Genomic DNA, 17,207 nt, shown 5'->3' with positions numbered 1-17,207 from the left:
TAAATTTGGCATGGATGCTCAAGCCCCTATGTGGAACAACTGTGTCATGTTTGGTGTCAATCGGAATAAATCTTGGTAAGATAAGCAACTTCCTGTTTCGACAGCCCCCTACAGGAAGTTGGTCCTCTGTAACTTGCGCATTGTGTTAGCTATCAAAATTCTTTTGATTGTACATTTTTGTGCAGATGGGACTCACGCTCTAGGAGGAGTTAAAAAAAAAAGTAGGTTTCGCACAAAGCGAATTTGCTAATTAATTAAAAAAATGAAAACAGCGCCATCTAAAGGCCGATTGATGCCATATTTGGCACACAGCCTCACTGGCACATTAGGAACAGCTGTCCTAAGTTTTGTGTCCATCGGAATAGCCGTGTGCAAGAAACAACTGTTCCTGTTTCCACACCCACCTACAGGAAGTTGGTCCTCTGTAACTTGCGCATTGTTTTAGCTATTGAAATTCTTTTGATAACTTTTTGTCACGAGGCTCCTCCGAGTCTATAAGCCAGTTTTCGTGCCGATCGGACTCACGCCCCAGGAGTAGTTAGAGTAGGTTTCCCATATATCAATATTTTGCTGATTAATAAAAGAAATTAAAACACCGCCATCTAATGGCCGATTGACGCCACGTTTGGCACAGATGCTAAACCGGCCATGACGAACAACCTTGTCAAGTTTTAGGGCAATCAGAATAATTGTTGCCAAGATAATGCAACTTCCTGTTTAGACAGGAAGTTGCTGTAACTTGCGAATTTTTTCAACTATCAAAATTCTCTGGATAACTTTTAGTCATGAGGGTCAACAGATACTACCTGCAAAGATTCAAGAAGATTGAAATCACGGCCTAGGACGAGTTGGAAAGAATGTAAAACACATGAAAAATTAATAATTAAAAATGGCCGCCTTCCGGTTGGGCGGAGCTAATGAAGGTAAATGGGAAATATGTCCGCAATGATTAGCGCAACATGGGTATTAAATCTGGTGAAGATCGGAGCAACTATTTCCAAGTTAAGGCCTCCCAGGCATTAGGGGGCGCTATGGAGCCCACTTACAGGTTTGGGCCAAATCGCTGTACATTCTCGCAAAGCTCCCAGGTGTTTATGTGGGCGCCAATTTGTGTGAGTTTTCGTATATAATGAGGCCGTCAAAAATGTGCCCAAGTGCTAAAACCAATTAGGGGGCGCTATAGAGCAACCATATCTCTCCCAAGCCTGAATGTCAATTCAGATGAAAGATTTTACTATTGCTGCAAAAACTTGGGAGTTTTCGTGCATCCTAAAGTTCTCAAACAGGTGTTCGTAAAATGAAGATTTTTACACGAAAACCAATATTTCGGAAATTATAGAATTTTGTAATTTTTTCTAAAAATAGCACCATGGACTTGAAGATGAGACCTATGTTCCCTCAAAAGTTGGTATATTAACTTATTACTTTTGTCGAATTTAAGGTGCACGTTAGGGGGCGCTATGGAGCAACGCCCGAGCCCAAACACTACAGAAATTTGCAATTTTCACCAGTTGTGACATGTGTGCAAATTTTTGTGAGTTTTCGTGCATGCTAACCCCCTCAAAAATGCAACGAGGAATTGGTAAAAATAATCTGACCAAAAACAATAGGTTCCTTCGCACTGAACGGTGCCTTGCACTTTTGTGCTTGGGCCCTAAAAAAGTAAAGTTGTAAAGTTATTTCCTGATCAATGGGTCCCTGCTGTGTGTGTGTGTCTGTGTGTGTGTCTCTCTATATGTGTGTGTGTGTGTGTGTGTGTATGTGTGTCTCTGTGTGTGCGTGTGTGTGTGTGTGTGTCTCTGTATGTGTGTGTGTGTCTGCGTGTGTGTGTGTGTGTGTCTGTATGTGTCTGTATTTGTGTGTGTGTGTGTGTCTCTGTATGTGTGTGTGTGTGTGTTTGTGTCTATGTGTGTGTGTGTGTGTGTGTGTGTGTGTGTGTGTGTGTCTGCGTGTGTGTATGTATTTGTGTGTGTGTGTGTGTGTGTCTGTATTTGTGTGTGTGTGTGTGTCTGTCTGTTTGTGTGTGTGAGTGTCTGTGTGTGTGAATGTATTTGTGTGTGTGTGTGTGTCTGTGTGTGTGACTGTATTTGTGTGTGTGTGTGTGTGTGTGTGTGTGTGTGTGTGTGTGTCTGTCTGTCTGTGTGTGTGTGTGTGTCTGTATTTGTGTGTGTGTGTGTCTGTCTGTTTGTGTGTGTGTGTCTGTGTGTGTGACTGTATTTGTGTGTGTGTGTGTGTGTGTGTGTGTATGTGTCTGTATTTGTGTGTGTGTGTGTGTGTGTGTGTGTGTGTCAGTTTCTTTGTCTTTCTCCATCTTGTTGTAAAGTTATTTCCTGATCTATGTGTCGTGTCCCTGCTGTCTGCTGACCTGGCAGCTCTCCGGAGGAGAACGTGTCGGTGTCTAGCCGGTAGGTTTCCAGCAGCCGCGTCAGAGCTTTGGCGGCTCCGGTCTGGTCCTCATCGTTTGGGAAGTGCTGCCTGTGGATGGTGAGGTTCGAGATGAACGCTGGGGGGGAAAAACACAGAAGAAGGAGAAAAAGAAGAGTCAGGGTTAGGGCTGTGCAATTATTCAAATTTTGATCGCGATTTCCGCTCCTAACGATCACAAAAACAATGTAATTGAGAAAAAACAAGTATTTTGCACATTACGTTTTGCAAGTAAACTCTTATTATGGCTTGTGTTTTGAAGGGAAATTCAAATAATTTAAACGGTAGGTAAACGTTACACAACAATGTAAACTCAACAATGGCTCTTCTTCCTCCGAAAACTTAAAAAAGCTGTGACTAACCCTAACCCTCAGATCCTCCGTAACTTCTATCGCTGCACAGTTGGTGTGGTATGGGAACTGCACAATGGCTGACAGGAAAGTAGTGATAGACCCGTTTTTATCGGCCGGCCGATATTTGCTTTTTTACGTGTATCGGCATTGGCCGATACGCGGCTGCTGCGTTCGCCGATAGTTTTTTCCCGGCATTATTTACAGACAGGCGTCCACAGGCAGTGTGGTTGCTGGAGATGCTGCAATTCACCTGCAGACCGTGCACTGCCCCTCCCCCACTAGCAGAGTGCTGGTGCTGGAAGCCTGGCAGGCTTGTCTTAAATTACAAATCAAGCACTTCATTTCAATGGCTACTTTCCAGGTTTATTGTTTTCTTAAATTATTTATGATTATATCATCAAGGCTGTGTTGGAGATGTTGACACATAGCACAGATCCTGGCGGTAACCTGCTCCATCTAGCCTAGCTTAGCACAGATCCTGGAGGTAACCTGCTCCATCTAGCCTAGCTTAGCACAGGTCCTGGAGGTAACCTGCTCCATCTAGCCTAGCTTAGCACAGATCCTGGAGGTAACCTGCTCCATCTAGCCTAGCTTAGCACAGATCCTGGAGGTAACCTGCTCCATCTACCTAGCTTAGCACAGGTCCTGGAGGTAACCTGCTCCATCTAGCCTAGCTTAGCACAGGTCCTGGAGGTAACCTGCTCCATCTAGCCTAGCTTAGCACAAGTCATGGAGGTAACCTGCTCCATCTAGCCTAGCTTAGCACAAGTCCTGGAGGTAACCGGCTCCATCTAGCCTAGCTTAGCACAGATCCTGGAGGTAACCGGCTCCATCTAGCCTAGCTTAGCACAGATCCTGGAGGTAACCGGCTCCATCTAGCCTAGCTTAGCACAGATCCTGGAGGTAACCTGCTCCATCTAGCCTAGCTTAGCACAGATCCTGGAGGTAACCTGCTCCATCTAGCCTAGCTTAGCACAGATCCTGGAGGTAACCGGCTCCATCTAGCCTAGCTTAGCACAGATCCTGGAGGTAACCGGCTCCATCTAGCCTACTGCTCCCAATAAGTGACAAAATAACGCCAACATGTTCCTATTTAGCCCCCTAGGCCCATCGTCTCGGCTAGTTAGGACAGGACACACACACACACACACACACACACACACACACACACACACACACACACACACACACACAATGAATGTCTGGCCCTTAGTGAGACTGAGTTTGACTCCTCTGCTTTAAAGAAATGAAACAACCCAGAGTGTTTGTTTCTCCTATCCCAGAATGCATCTGTGGTGTAGCCAGCTAGTTACCGTGGGACGTGTCGGTGAGCACCAGGCTCTCCAGCTCCCCCCACTCCGTGTTCAGTCTCTTCATCAGTTTGAAAGCGTTCACCGGGTGTCCCAGGAAGGCCTCGGGGTCCAGAGTGGCCGCCGCAGACAGGACGTCCAGTTTGTCCGCCCATCTGAGGACACGCACACACACACACACACACACACACACACACACACACACACACACAGAGACAGAGAAGCGCACACACACACACACACACAGACAGAGAAGCACACACACACAGAGACAGAGAAGCGCACACACACACACACACACACGCACACACACACACACAGAGACAGAGAAGCACACACACACACACACACACACACACACACACACACACAGAGAAGCACACACACACACACACACACACAGACAAACACACACACACACACACACACACACACACACACAGAGACAGAGAAGCACACACACACACACACACACACACACACAGACAAACACACACACACACACACACACACACACACACACAGAGACAGAGAAGCACACACACACACACACACAGAGAAGCGCACACACACACACACACACACACACACACAGAGAGAAGCACACAAAACATCAAAAAAACAAATAAACTCAGCATTTTTCTGGAAGGACTGACTTAGAAAATATAATCATGGTTTTGCTGGATTTGCTAAATTCTAGGATGGCTTTGGAACTTTGTTGCTGACTTTTTCAGGCTTCATGTGGACCAGACTGTCAGTGAGAGACTATATGGGACGTGCAATCATTGAGTCAAAGATATTTGACTTTTTCGATGAAATAAAAGCACGTCAATAATCTCTACATGTCTGGCCCTTGGTGTGATTCTCTTTCTCCAGTGTGGCCCTCTGGGAAACTGAGTTTGACCCCCCTGCTGTAAGGGCACACTATTGATAGCTTCCTTTGTATTTTTGTAGTATGTACAGTATGTCATATGTCTGTGTGTATGTATGTTGTGTAGAAGCTAGTGGACACCTTCATTGTACCGCTTTGTGCATTTTGATATCATAGGAACACATGGATGAGAATGGGTTAAATAGAGTCAGCAGGAGAGACTGTCTTACTGTCCTACACCTGAGATCTGACGGCCGTCTTACTGTCCTACACCTGAGATCTGACGGCCGTCTTACTGTCCTACACCTGAGATCTGACGGCTGTCTTACTGTCCTACACCTGAGATCTGACGGCCGTCTTACTGTCCCACACCTGAGATCTGACGGCCGTCTTACTGTCCTACACCTGAGATCTGACGGCTGTCTTACTGTCCTACACCTGAGATCTGACGGCCGTCTTACTGTCCTACACCTGAGATCTGACGGCTGTCTTACTGTCCTACACCTGAGATCTGACGGCCGTCTTACTGTCCTACACCTGAGATCTGACGGCCGTCTTACTGTCCTACACCTGAGATCTGACGGCTGTCTTACTGTCCCACACCTGAGATCTGACGGCTGTCTTACTGTCCCACACCTGAGATCTGACGGCCGTCTTACTGTCCCACACCTGAGGTCTCTCTTACTTTTTAATCTGCTCCAGTTTGCTCTCCTCTGCTCGGATGTAGTCCTTCAGGGAGGAGACCAGGTCCTTCTCCACAAACAGGAGGTCGGTCATCTGACCTGGAAACACACACACACACACACACACACACACAGAGGAATGAATGAAGAGACACACACACACACAGACACACACACACACACACACACACACACACACACACACACACAGACACACACAGACACACACAGAGTCAGAGGAATGAATGAGGAGAAGGAATCACTCACCGATGGAGGTGAAGATGTCACCGTGAGCCGAAGAAGAGGAGAAGAGGAGGATGAAGATCACCATCCAACCTGCAGAGAGAGACACCACAGAGACAGAGATATGGAATAACTGGTGCTAGCAGGGGAAGAAGTATTCAGATTACTGCAGTAGAAGTACTAATACCACACTGTAATAATACTGTTACAGTAAAAGTCCTGCAGTGAAAATGTTCCTTCAGTAAAAGTCTGTAAATATTATCAGGAGAATGTTAAGCACACATACACACACACACACACACACACACACACACACACACACACACACACACACACACACACACACATATACACACACATACACAAACAAACACACACACACAGAGACACACACACACACATATACACACACATACACAAACAAACACACACAAACACACACACACACACACACACATACACACACACACACAGAGACACACACACATACAGACACACACAGAGACACACACACACACACACACACATATACATACACACACACACACACACACACACACACACATATACACACATACATACATACATACACACAGACACACACACACAGAGACAAACACACACACACACGCACACACACATACAGACACACACAGAGACACAGAGAGCGACACAAACACACACAGATCCTTACTTTACTAGTACTAGTTTAGTGGAGTAAAAAGTACAATATTTAAATAGAAAGTGGTATGAAAAGAAAAGACTCAAGTAAAGTACAGTACTGGAGTACATGTACTTAGTTACATTCCACCAATGCATAGTGCAGCTGCCTCATGTTTTACTCTCTCCGGTTTTCGGTCTGTCAGCAGGGTTACAGAAACACTTCCGGCCCGATTTTCATGAAACTTAGTGGAAAAGGTGCAGCATGGACCAAATGTCCGACCAAGTTAGATTCACCATGTTTTCTGAGTCTGTCCAAACATCTCCTGTAATTCGGCAAGCACATAGTCCACCAAAGAGCACGTGTTCAAGTTGTATTTTAATTCTATCCAGGTATTCACCGCTTTTCTCTCCACAAACCACCGTTTGTCATTAGCTTAAAACGGCCAGAAATTCAAAGCAGTCCGGCGGGAGTGACATTCTCTTCACAAACTCCACTTTAACACAACACTACGCTTTCTACAGTCACTGTGGTGTCTTCCTGATGTGAGCAGCTTTCCTTTCATCAACTGTCTCACAGAAGTTGAACTGAATTTGTTATAATTTAGAGGGATTTTGTTAAGTTTTTCCGAGTAAGCCTCTGATCGTCTCCCGTGCTGCAATACCACTCGCCGCCTGAACTGTTGTGATGCGCTGCCGGGGGCGCTGTTTCACCAAAACACAAATAACACCAACAACAAACGGAGGGACGCATATTTCAACACAACATGTGACAGAGTGTGTGTGTGTGTGTGTGTGTGTGTCGCTGTTTCTGTGTGTGACAGTGTGTGTGTGTGTGTGTGTCGCTGTTTCTGTGTGTGACAGTGTGTGTGTGTGTGTGTGTGTGTGTGTGTGTGTGTGTGACAGTGTGTGTCTCTGTGCGTCTGTCTGTCTGTTTGTGTTTGTGTGTGTGTGTGTGTGTGTGTGTGTGTGTGTGTGTGTGTGTGTTAAACTTAGGTGTAACAAAATCTGAAGGGTCACAGATTTCAGTGCAACACCCCTTCAGCAAAAACAACACAAACCCCCAAATAAATACATATTTTTGGTAAGTTTTGCTGCTTTTATTCGTGCCGTTTGTATATTTGGACAACAGTGTTCATTGTTCCTCATCATTTCAGCTCCTGAGCTCAGCTGTCTGCAGCTTAAACCCCCCCAAAAAAACAGAAAACACTGTAACGTTAGTAAAGTGGTGGAAAAGCTGCAGAGGCTATTTCTAGAAGACTCCAAGTTATACACAGACTTTCTGGACACAACACAGACATGACATTACCGTATGTATCTCCGAAAAGACCCATGACAACAAGAAATCCCTCGTCGGCTTAAAAAGAAAAGTCCAGAAAATCCCCAAATTGCCTCTTGATGTCGCATCAGATTCACAGTGAAGCCAGCAGCAACAAATACACTGTAGCTACTTCCTCTTCTTCTTTTTCTCTTCTTTAATGACGGATTGCAAACAACTTGTAGATGCATACCGCCTCCTACTGTACAGGAGTGTGTAACATCAGGTCATTTTACAATTCTCTTCAATTCTACTCATCAACCCTTTGTCTTTTAAAAATGTAAAGCCTGACACATGAAAAAATAACCAGAAAATTTTAATTTAGATGTTTATTAAACCTTTTTACAAAATCCCAATTTTTTTTTGCCATATGATGATGTTTATGATATATTTTTTGTATCATGTTTGATACATTGGGCGTTTTGGGCAACATTTTGCTCACAACAATGTTCATTTTAGGTACAAAAATTTGTTGCTTTTGGGACCTCAACTTCCATGCTTGTATGGGCTCCACTTTCATCTTGATAGTCTTCCTCATCACTGCTATCTGAACTTCCATTATCATGCATAGCCTTAGGAGTCCATTCCTCCTCCTCCTCCTCCTCCTCCTCCTCCTCCTCCTCATCATCATCCCCTAACTGCTCCATGTCACTTGATTTGCCATCTACTATCATGCTGATGACATTTTCAATATACTTCTTCTTCCTCTAGTCTTTTTGACATCTAAAAATACACAAATTGGTCGATATAGCATAGCGATTATGTTATTGTTATTTTGAAAATACCCAAAATGTATTTTAAGATGGCATTTTAGTCATTAATTACATTAATTAAATCATCAAAATAGTGTGTGTTTGTATAGTGGTAGGCATGACGTAGATTACATTACAAAAATGTGACTTGAAAGTTCAGTGATAAAGCTCCTTAAATACCTGCAGTATCAAAATTGATACACACATTTTTAAACACGATTTAACTGTAATATAAATAATGAATTTTTAAGTAATTGTGCATTGTTTCAATAAAGAAGATATTTATTTAAAAAAAAATGAGTAATGTAAATGTTATTCTTACCGTAACTATATGAAAATTAGCAACTTGTTCCCTGCCAAAAGTGTGTGGAGGATTTAATGATAGCAGCCTTTTTGAAAAGGTAAAAAAAAAGCCCTTCCACTGCTTGTGGTGGAATGATAATCCACCAGAGGGCAGAATACATATATCAGATTATATACAACAGGTGTTTAAGGAAATTATTGATCAACTTGATGAGATAAAGGTTTCACAAACTTGCGTAGCAAATATGATACAAATGGTTTTACAGGGATAAAAATGTAATTAGTGGCTTCCTGGTGGTTCTTATCTCCTCTCCCTCCCCTTCTGGTCCCAGCATCCCCATCGGATTCCAGTCCCGCCCTGCATCCTGAACCCTATCTTAAAACACCTTATTCAATGTGCAGTGCAATATTACCAGTCCCTCCAGAAAAACACGATCATGCGATCGCATAATTCAATGCATAATCAGCCAAAGTCTGCTTATTTATGCGGGGGGGGGGGGCACTTTTCACTTTCGCTGCATAAATTGTCGATTTCCACGCAAAATATGCGGGGCTTGCATAATTTCATAATCCCCGCATTTTCGTTGCAAAAAAGGTCCCCATATATCTTGGCAGAAAGTTGAAAAATGTTGCGTTTACTTCACACAAGAGCAGCCATTTTCCCCTGTTGTCATGGGAACGTTATAAAGTGACGTAATTACGCGACGTGAACATCATCGAAAAGCTGCAAACCGCGCGATGAAGCCACGATGAAACCGTAGTTTTTGCAAGTTCCCGCAATTTTTGCAAGTCCCCGCAGTTTTTGTGGGAACACAGTTTTTGCAAGTCCCCGCAGTTTCATCACATGAAATTGCATAAATATCCCGCATATTCCATCGCATTTTTTAAGAAAATGTGCCGCATAATCAAGGATCTTTGCCCACAACAATCACAAAAAAACTGTATTACATATTCAGCATTTTCTTTAACCCCACAGTTTTCACAGTTGTCACTATTCCTTTTCCCTATTAAAAACAAGGTCCATTCAAAGGGGGGGACGCATTTTTTCAAATACGCCGCACTTTTGCTGCATAAATTGTCGATTTCCACGCAAAATATGCGGGACTTGCATGATTTCATAATCCCCGCATTTTCGTTGCAAAAAAGTCACATAATATCTTAGCAGAAAGTTGAAAAATGTTGCGTTTACTTCACGAAAGAGCAGCCATTTTCCCCTGTTGTCATGGGAACGTTGTAAAGTGACGTAATTACGCGACGTGAACATCATCGAAAAGCTGCAAACCGCGCGATGAAGCCACGATGAAGCGTAAGTTGTAAATGTAAGTTCCCGCAATTTTTGCAAGTTTCCACAGTTTTTGCAAGTTTCCACAGTTTTTGCAAGTTTCCACAGTTTTTGTAAGTTTCCGCAATTTTTGTAAGTTCCCGCAATTTTTGCAAGTTCCCGCAATTTTTGCAAGTTCCCGCAATTTTTGTAAGTTCCCGCAATTTCATCGCATAAATATCCCGCATATTCCATCGCATTTTTTAAGAAAATTATCCATTCTCAAGGATTTTTGCCCACAACAATCACAAAAAAACTCATTTATCTGGAAGGAGTGTATTACATGTTCAGCATTTTCTTTAACCTCACAGTTTTCACAGTTGTCACTATTCCTTTTCCCCATTAAAAACAAGCTCCATCCAGTCCTGTGTGAGTCTTGTCATAATATCGTCCCTCCTGGTCCTTCCCCTATAATTCTTTATACTGACAGACTTTGGTATTTTATCAGATCTCCTTCCTTTTCTGTCTTCCTCCCACCATTTCTGCCATATTTAGAATCTGAATGAAGTCGCTTAATCATATTTATGTTTATATATGTATTTATATATATATATATATATATATATATATATATATATATATACACACACACACACAGAGACACACACACACACACACAAACACAGACACACCCACACACACTTCCCTGATCTTCGCACCTCTCCCAGTCACACATCCTCTCTGGACAAAGGGCTGGCAATTTGCCACACACACACACACACACACACACACACACACACACACACACACACACACACACACACACACATACAGATGTACCATATAAAGATCAGCAGCTGATGAGGGTTGGTGTAGAGCGTATATGAGCTGAGTGGTGTCAGTGTTTGTCGACCTCGGAGCAGAATGGCTGCAGTCACAGAGCTCTCCTTCCTGCTGTTTGCTCTCATCAACAACATCCATGCACAAGAACGGATCATCATCCAAAAGGAAGGAGAGTCTTACACCTTCAAGCTCCCCGAGAACACCAACTCCTGCCTGATCTCCAGATCTGTTGGTGAGGAGAAGCTTGTCCTGTGGAACACCTCTGACCTCTGGTCCAACAGCTCCTCAGTACCTGAACACCTGAAACAACGACTTGTCAGCTCGGTGAAAACTTCTTCTTACACCATCCTTAACCTGAACCATTCAGACTCCGGCCCGTACCGAGAGGAGTGTTGGACTGAGGGCAACGTGACGCATGACAACAACTTCACTATTACTGTTTGTACTTCAATAGGTGGGACAGTTATTGAAGTGAGACTTGGAGGAACAGTGGACCTGCCATGTGAGGGAGCAGCTGATAATCTGGATGACAAACAGGACTCTAGATATGAGCAAAAAACATGGAGCAGAGTTTTTGGGGACAAGACGACATCAGTGATGGACAATGTTAGAGGAAGATACCAAGTGGTGACAAACACATCAGCTCTTCGTGTTTCCAACGTCACAGGAACAGACTTTACAAACTACACCTGTCTGGTGATGCACCAACAGCAGTGTGTTAGAAGTCACACTGTACTATTGAGACTATTGGTTGAGATAATCTACGGCTCAGTGGGAGAGACCGCTGTGTTGCCGTGCAGTATCACTGACTCCACTGATGAACAGCCCCCACGTTGGTCTACTTGGTTCTCCTCTGACCTAGGACAACTAAGCCAGACTGTTCCTTCAGTAGACCAAAACTACTCGCTGGTGTTTTCATCTCTAATGTTAAATCACTCAGGTTGGTACACCTGTAAAGCCTCTAAGAGAGAGCAACGGTATCAGCTGCTTGTGTGTCCCAAATTTGTCCCCCCTGCTGAAAAGCTCTTGTCAGAGGGAAAAGAAGTTACTCTCAGATGCACAGATAGGAGAGAGGGTAAGAGGCATGGTTGGTTTATTAAGTCAAACCGAACAGAGGGAAGAATCATTACTGTAGAGTCTGATCAGACCATGAGCAGAGTGAGCAGGTATGATAATAATGGGAGCCTGGTTATCTCTAATAGCTCAGCGGGAGACGCAGGGGAGTACTGGTGTGCAGTTTATGATGATGATTATCAGTGTGTGTCAACAGAGAGAACTGTGTTAAAGGAGCCCTTTAGGAATTACTCAACCTTCTTCAAAGAGCGATGCTCAGTGCTCAGTGTCCTGCTGCTGATGCTCTGTCACTGGCTTTAATACAGCCTGGTATACACTGGCTTTAATACAGCCTGGTATACACTGGCTTTAATACAGCCTGGTATACACTGGCTTTAATACAGCCTGGTATACACTGGCTTTAATACAGCCTGGTATACACTGGCTTTAATACAGCCTGGTATACACTGGCTTTAATACAGCCTGGTATACACTGGCTTTAATACAGCCTGGTATACACTGGCTTTAATACAGCCTGGTATACACTGGCTTTAATACAGCCTGGTATACACTGGCTTTAATACAGCCTGGTATACACTGGCTTTAATACAGCCTGGTATACACTGGCTTTAATACAGCCTGGTATACACTGGCTTTAATACAGCCCGGTATACACTGGCTTTAATACAGCCCGGTATACACTGGCTTTAATACAGCCCGGTATACACTGGCTTTAATACAGCCCGGTATACACTGGCTTTAATACAGCCCGGTATACACTGGCTTTAATACAGCCTGGTATACACTGGCTTTAATACAGCCTGGTATACACTGGCTTTAATACAGCCTGGTATACACTGGCTTTAATACAAGGGATGGACACATTCATGCAGAGAAAACATTGAAACTAGAACACAAAAGACAGAGAGAGAGATTACAGAAACAACAAACAGAAATGATGGGAAATAAGACATAAATACCCAATGATTATTATTATAATAATATTAAATAAGTGGTGACAGGGTGCAGATGTTTCCTTATCGTCTGTATTAGTATGTTGTGTATTTATATATATATATATATATATATATATATATATATATATATATATATATAGAGAGAGAGAGAGATGATGATATATAGATATTGTATATTATATATGAAGGAATATGAATTGTCTTTAATGCATTTATAATAGTTGTATCTTGCAGTGTTGTCAGTGTTATAAACTTGTTATTATATCTTGGTCTATATCTATAATCTATCGTCTGTATAATAAACATTATTAATCAACAATATAACTTGTTCTGATTGTGATTTCTGATTAATTATTATAATCAACATATCTCTGGGTCTGTAACATGTTTCTCATGTTAACTTTCAGTCAGTAAAGTTGATTTCTAGAGCACATTTAAACACACATTAATCTGACCAAAGTGATGAATAAAAGAACATTAAAATGTAAATATCAAAACCCAAAAAGAAGATCCCAACTCCAACAACAAGCAGCAGTTCCCAAACCCAGAATGATGACATGATGAGACCAGATAGAGAGATTAGAGAGTTCTAATGGGTCTTCATCCAGATATAAAAACAGAAATGGAGGGAGCTGTTAGAAAAATCTACAAGACGTGTTTGTTAGATTGATGAGGAAGGAGAGGCTTGGTCCAACTGAAGATTAAGCAAAAGGTTTAATACAACAGAATGATGAAATGACAAGTCAACAACAATCAAACACTGCCAGCAGTGGACTGCAAGGATGCTTCCCCTTGTGAGGGTCACGTAAAAACAGTCCCGAAATCACCTCTGTTTCAGCATTACATTCCTTTAGAATAAGCGGGTGTTTCCTTGAAGGAAGCTCTCACAGGATAAGGACACACCTCTGAATTCAGGTTTACTCCAGGTCACAGACAAAGGTCGGGTCTCACGGTAGTGCCATTTCTATTGTGTGTGTGTGTGTGTGTGTGTGTGTGTTAAACTTAGGTGTAACAAAATCTGAAGGGTCACAGATTTCAGTGCAACACCCCTTCAGCAAAAACAACACAACCCCCCAAATAAATACATATTTTTGGTAAGTTTTGCTGCTTTTATTCGTGCCGTTTGTATATTTGGACAACAGTGTTCATTGTTCCTCATCATTTCAGCTCCTGAGCTCAGCTGTCTGCAGCTTAAACCCCCCCAAAAAAACAGAAAACACTGTAACGTTAGTAAAGTGGTGGAAAAGCTGCAGAGGCTATTTCTAGAAGACTCCGAGTTATACACAGACTTTCTGGACACAACACAGACATGACATTACCGTATGTATCTCCGAAAAGACCCATGACAACAAGAAATCCCTCGTCGGCTTAGAAAGAGAAGTCCAGAAAATCCCCAAATTGCCTCTTTATGTCGTATCAGATTCACAGTGAAGCCAGCAGCAACCATAGTCAGTATATAGAATGGATCAGCAGCCCCGTGTCTCTGGACGGAGACCAGTGAAGTCTCTTTCCCGGTGATGGCTGAGCGTTACTGAGCAGCCTCCAACTGAGCTTGAAGACGTAGATGTGACGTGAGCAACCTGTCTGAAAGTTGGAAGTCTTCTGGTAGCTGTGCCAAGAGAAATCTCAATCATTCCCAATCTAGCAGAGACGGAGAGCGTAGGTATATGTAAGGAGATAACATAGACACAGGCTAATTATTGATCACTAAAATGATAGTTAACATTAGTAATTAAACTTAAACAGCTAATGGAAGTCCAAACTGCCTGAGAGCTTCTCCTGTACTATACGGTAATTCCTCTACTATGAGACAGTAAGTCTCGTGGTTATGACCCAATCGTTAGCCTATTTTTATAAAAACGTCTGCTACGGAGCCATAACGTGAGGTACAAGGTAATGGAGCCTTTTATACATTGTCGTGTTTCTTTAGAAATAAACAATGGACAAATAGAGTCTTTAAACTCTTCAGATGTAAAGTTATTCTCTGTCAAAGTGACGTCAAAATGAATGGCAGTCAATGGGATGCTAACGGGAGGTGATGGCTTGGTAGCATCAACATGGCGCCATAGGAGGTTAGGGTTGTGAGGAGAAGCTGACCCCGTTGGCAGCAACAGACACATTGTACTTCCTCTTCTTCATGTTCTCTTCTTTAATGACGGATTGCAAACAACTTCTACAACGTAGATGCATACCGCCTCCTACTGTACAGGAGTGTGTAACATCAGGTCATTTTACAATTCTCTTAAATTCTACTCATCAACCCTTTGTCTTTTAAAAATGTAATTGGTGCCTGGTTTATGCATGGGGGGGGCGAATTTTATTCAAATACACCACACTTTCGCCGCATAAATTGACAATTTCCGCGCAAAATATGCGGGGCTTGCATGATTTCATAATCCCCGCATTTTCGTTGCAAAAAAGTCCCATATATCTTAGCAGAAAGTTGAAAAATGTTGTGTTTACTTCATATAAGAGCTGCCATTTTGTTGCCATGGGAACATTATGAAGTGACGTAATTATGTGACGTGAACATCATCGAAAAGCTGCAAACCCCGCGATGAAACCATGATGAAACCACAATTTTTGCAAGTTCCCGCAATTTCATCGCCTAAAACAGCATAAATATCCCGCATATTCCATCGCATTTTTTAAGAAAACGTGACGCATAATCAAGGATTTTTGCTGCAACAATCACAAAAACACTCCACATTTTTCTGGAAGTACTGATTACATGTTCAGCATTTTCTTTAACCTCACAGTTTTCACAGTTGTCACTATTCCTTTTCCCCATTAAAAACAAGCTCCATCCAGTCCTGTGTGAGTCTTGTCATAATATCGTCCCTCCTGGTCCTTCCCCTATAATTCTTTATACTGACAGACTTTGGTATTTTATCAGATCTCCTTCCTTTTCTGTCTTCCTCCCACCATATTTAGAATCTGAATGAAGTCGCTTAATCATATTTATGTTTAAATATATACACACACACACGCACACACACACACACGCACACACACACACACACACACACACACACAGACACGCACACACACACACACACACACACACACACACACACACACACACACAAACACACACACACACACACACACACACACACACACACACACACACACACACACACACACACACATACACACACTTCTCTGATCTTCGCACCTCTCCCAGTCGCACATCCTCTCTCTGGACAAAGGGCTGGCAATGTACCACAGACACACTCACACACACACACACACACACACACACACACACACACACACACATACAGATGTACCAGATAAAGATCAGCAGCTGCTGAGGGTTGGTGTAGAGTATATGAGCTGAGTGGTGTCAGTGTTTGTCGACCTCGGAGCAGAATGGCTGCAGTCACAGAGCTCTCCTTCCTGCTGTTTGCTCTCATCAACTACATCCATGCTCAAGAACGGATCATCATCCAAAAGGAAGGAGAGTCTTACACCTTCAACCTCCCCAACAACACCAACTCCTGCCTGATCTCCAGATCTGTTGGTGAGGAGAAGCTTGTCCTGTGGAACACCTCTGACCTCTGGTCCAACAGCTCCTCAGTACCTGAACACCTGAAACTACGACTTGTCAGCACGGTGAAAACTTCTTCTTACACCATCCTCGACCTGACCCATTCAGACTCCGGCCTGTACCGAGAGGAGTGTTGGACTGAGGGCAACGTGACGCATGACAACAACTTCACTATCACTGTTTGTACTTCAATAGGTGGGACAGTTATTGAAGTGAGACTTGGAGGAACAGTGGACCTGCCATGTGAGGGAGCAGCTGATAATCTGGATGTCCAGTGGCTCAAACAGGACTCTAGATATGAGCAAGAAACATGGAGCAGAGTTTTTGGGGACAAGACGACATCAGTGATGGACAATGTTAGAGGAAGATACCAAGTGGTGACAAACACATCAGCTCTTCGTGTTTCCAACGTCACAGGAACAGACTTTACAGACTACAGATGTCTGGTGATGAACCAACAGCAGTGTGTTAGCAGTCACCCTGTAGGGTTGGAACTACAGGTTGAGGTAATCTACCACTCAGTGGGAGAGACCGCTGTGTTGCCGTGCACTATCACTGACTCCACTGATGAACAGCCCCCACGTTGGTCTAATCTGTTCTCCT

General features: G+C 43.2%; 1 protein-coding gene across 2 annotated transcripts in view; it reads right to left on the bottom strand.

Moving 5' to 3' along the window:
• Positions 1–8,012, bottom strand: part of LOC116058517 (prolyl 4-hydroxylase subunit alpha-1-like) — a 21,276-nt gene extending 13,264 nt beyond the window's left edge. The window contains exons 1-5 of one of the 2 annotated variants that reach the window (XM_031311357.2): positions 7,854–8,012; positions 5,909–5,977; positions 5,644–5,740; positions 4,091–4,242; positions 2,366–2,503 (exon numbers count right to left, since the gene is read on the bottom strand). In XM_031311357.2, coding sequence (XP_031167217.1) covers positions 2,366–2,503; positions 4,091–4,242; positions 5,644–5,740; positions 5,909–5,977; positions 7,854–7,878 — 481 coding nt within the window. In that variant the 5' untranslated portion in view covers positions 7,879–8,012. Of the gene's footprint in view, positions 1–2,365; positions 2,504–4,090; positions 4,243–5,643; positions 5,741–5,908; positions 5,978–7,853 lie in introns of those variants that run through there. The other variant, XM_035997285.1, reaches the window with a different exon arrangement.
• Between the last annotated feature and the right edge of the window lie 9,195 nt (positions 8,013–17,207).

This window comes from Sander lucioperca, chromosome 22, assembly GCF_008315115.2.
Source record: "Sander lucioperca isolate FBNREF2018 chromosome 22, SLUC_FBN_1.2, whole genome shotgun sequence".
Taxonomy (NCBI): Eukaryota; Metazoa; Chordata; class Actinopteri; order Perciformes; family Percidae; genus Sander; species Sander lucioperca.
The sequence above is the reverse complement of the archived record's forward strand: the minus strand, read 5'-3'. Positions and strand labels throughout refer to the sequence as shown.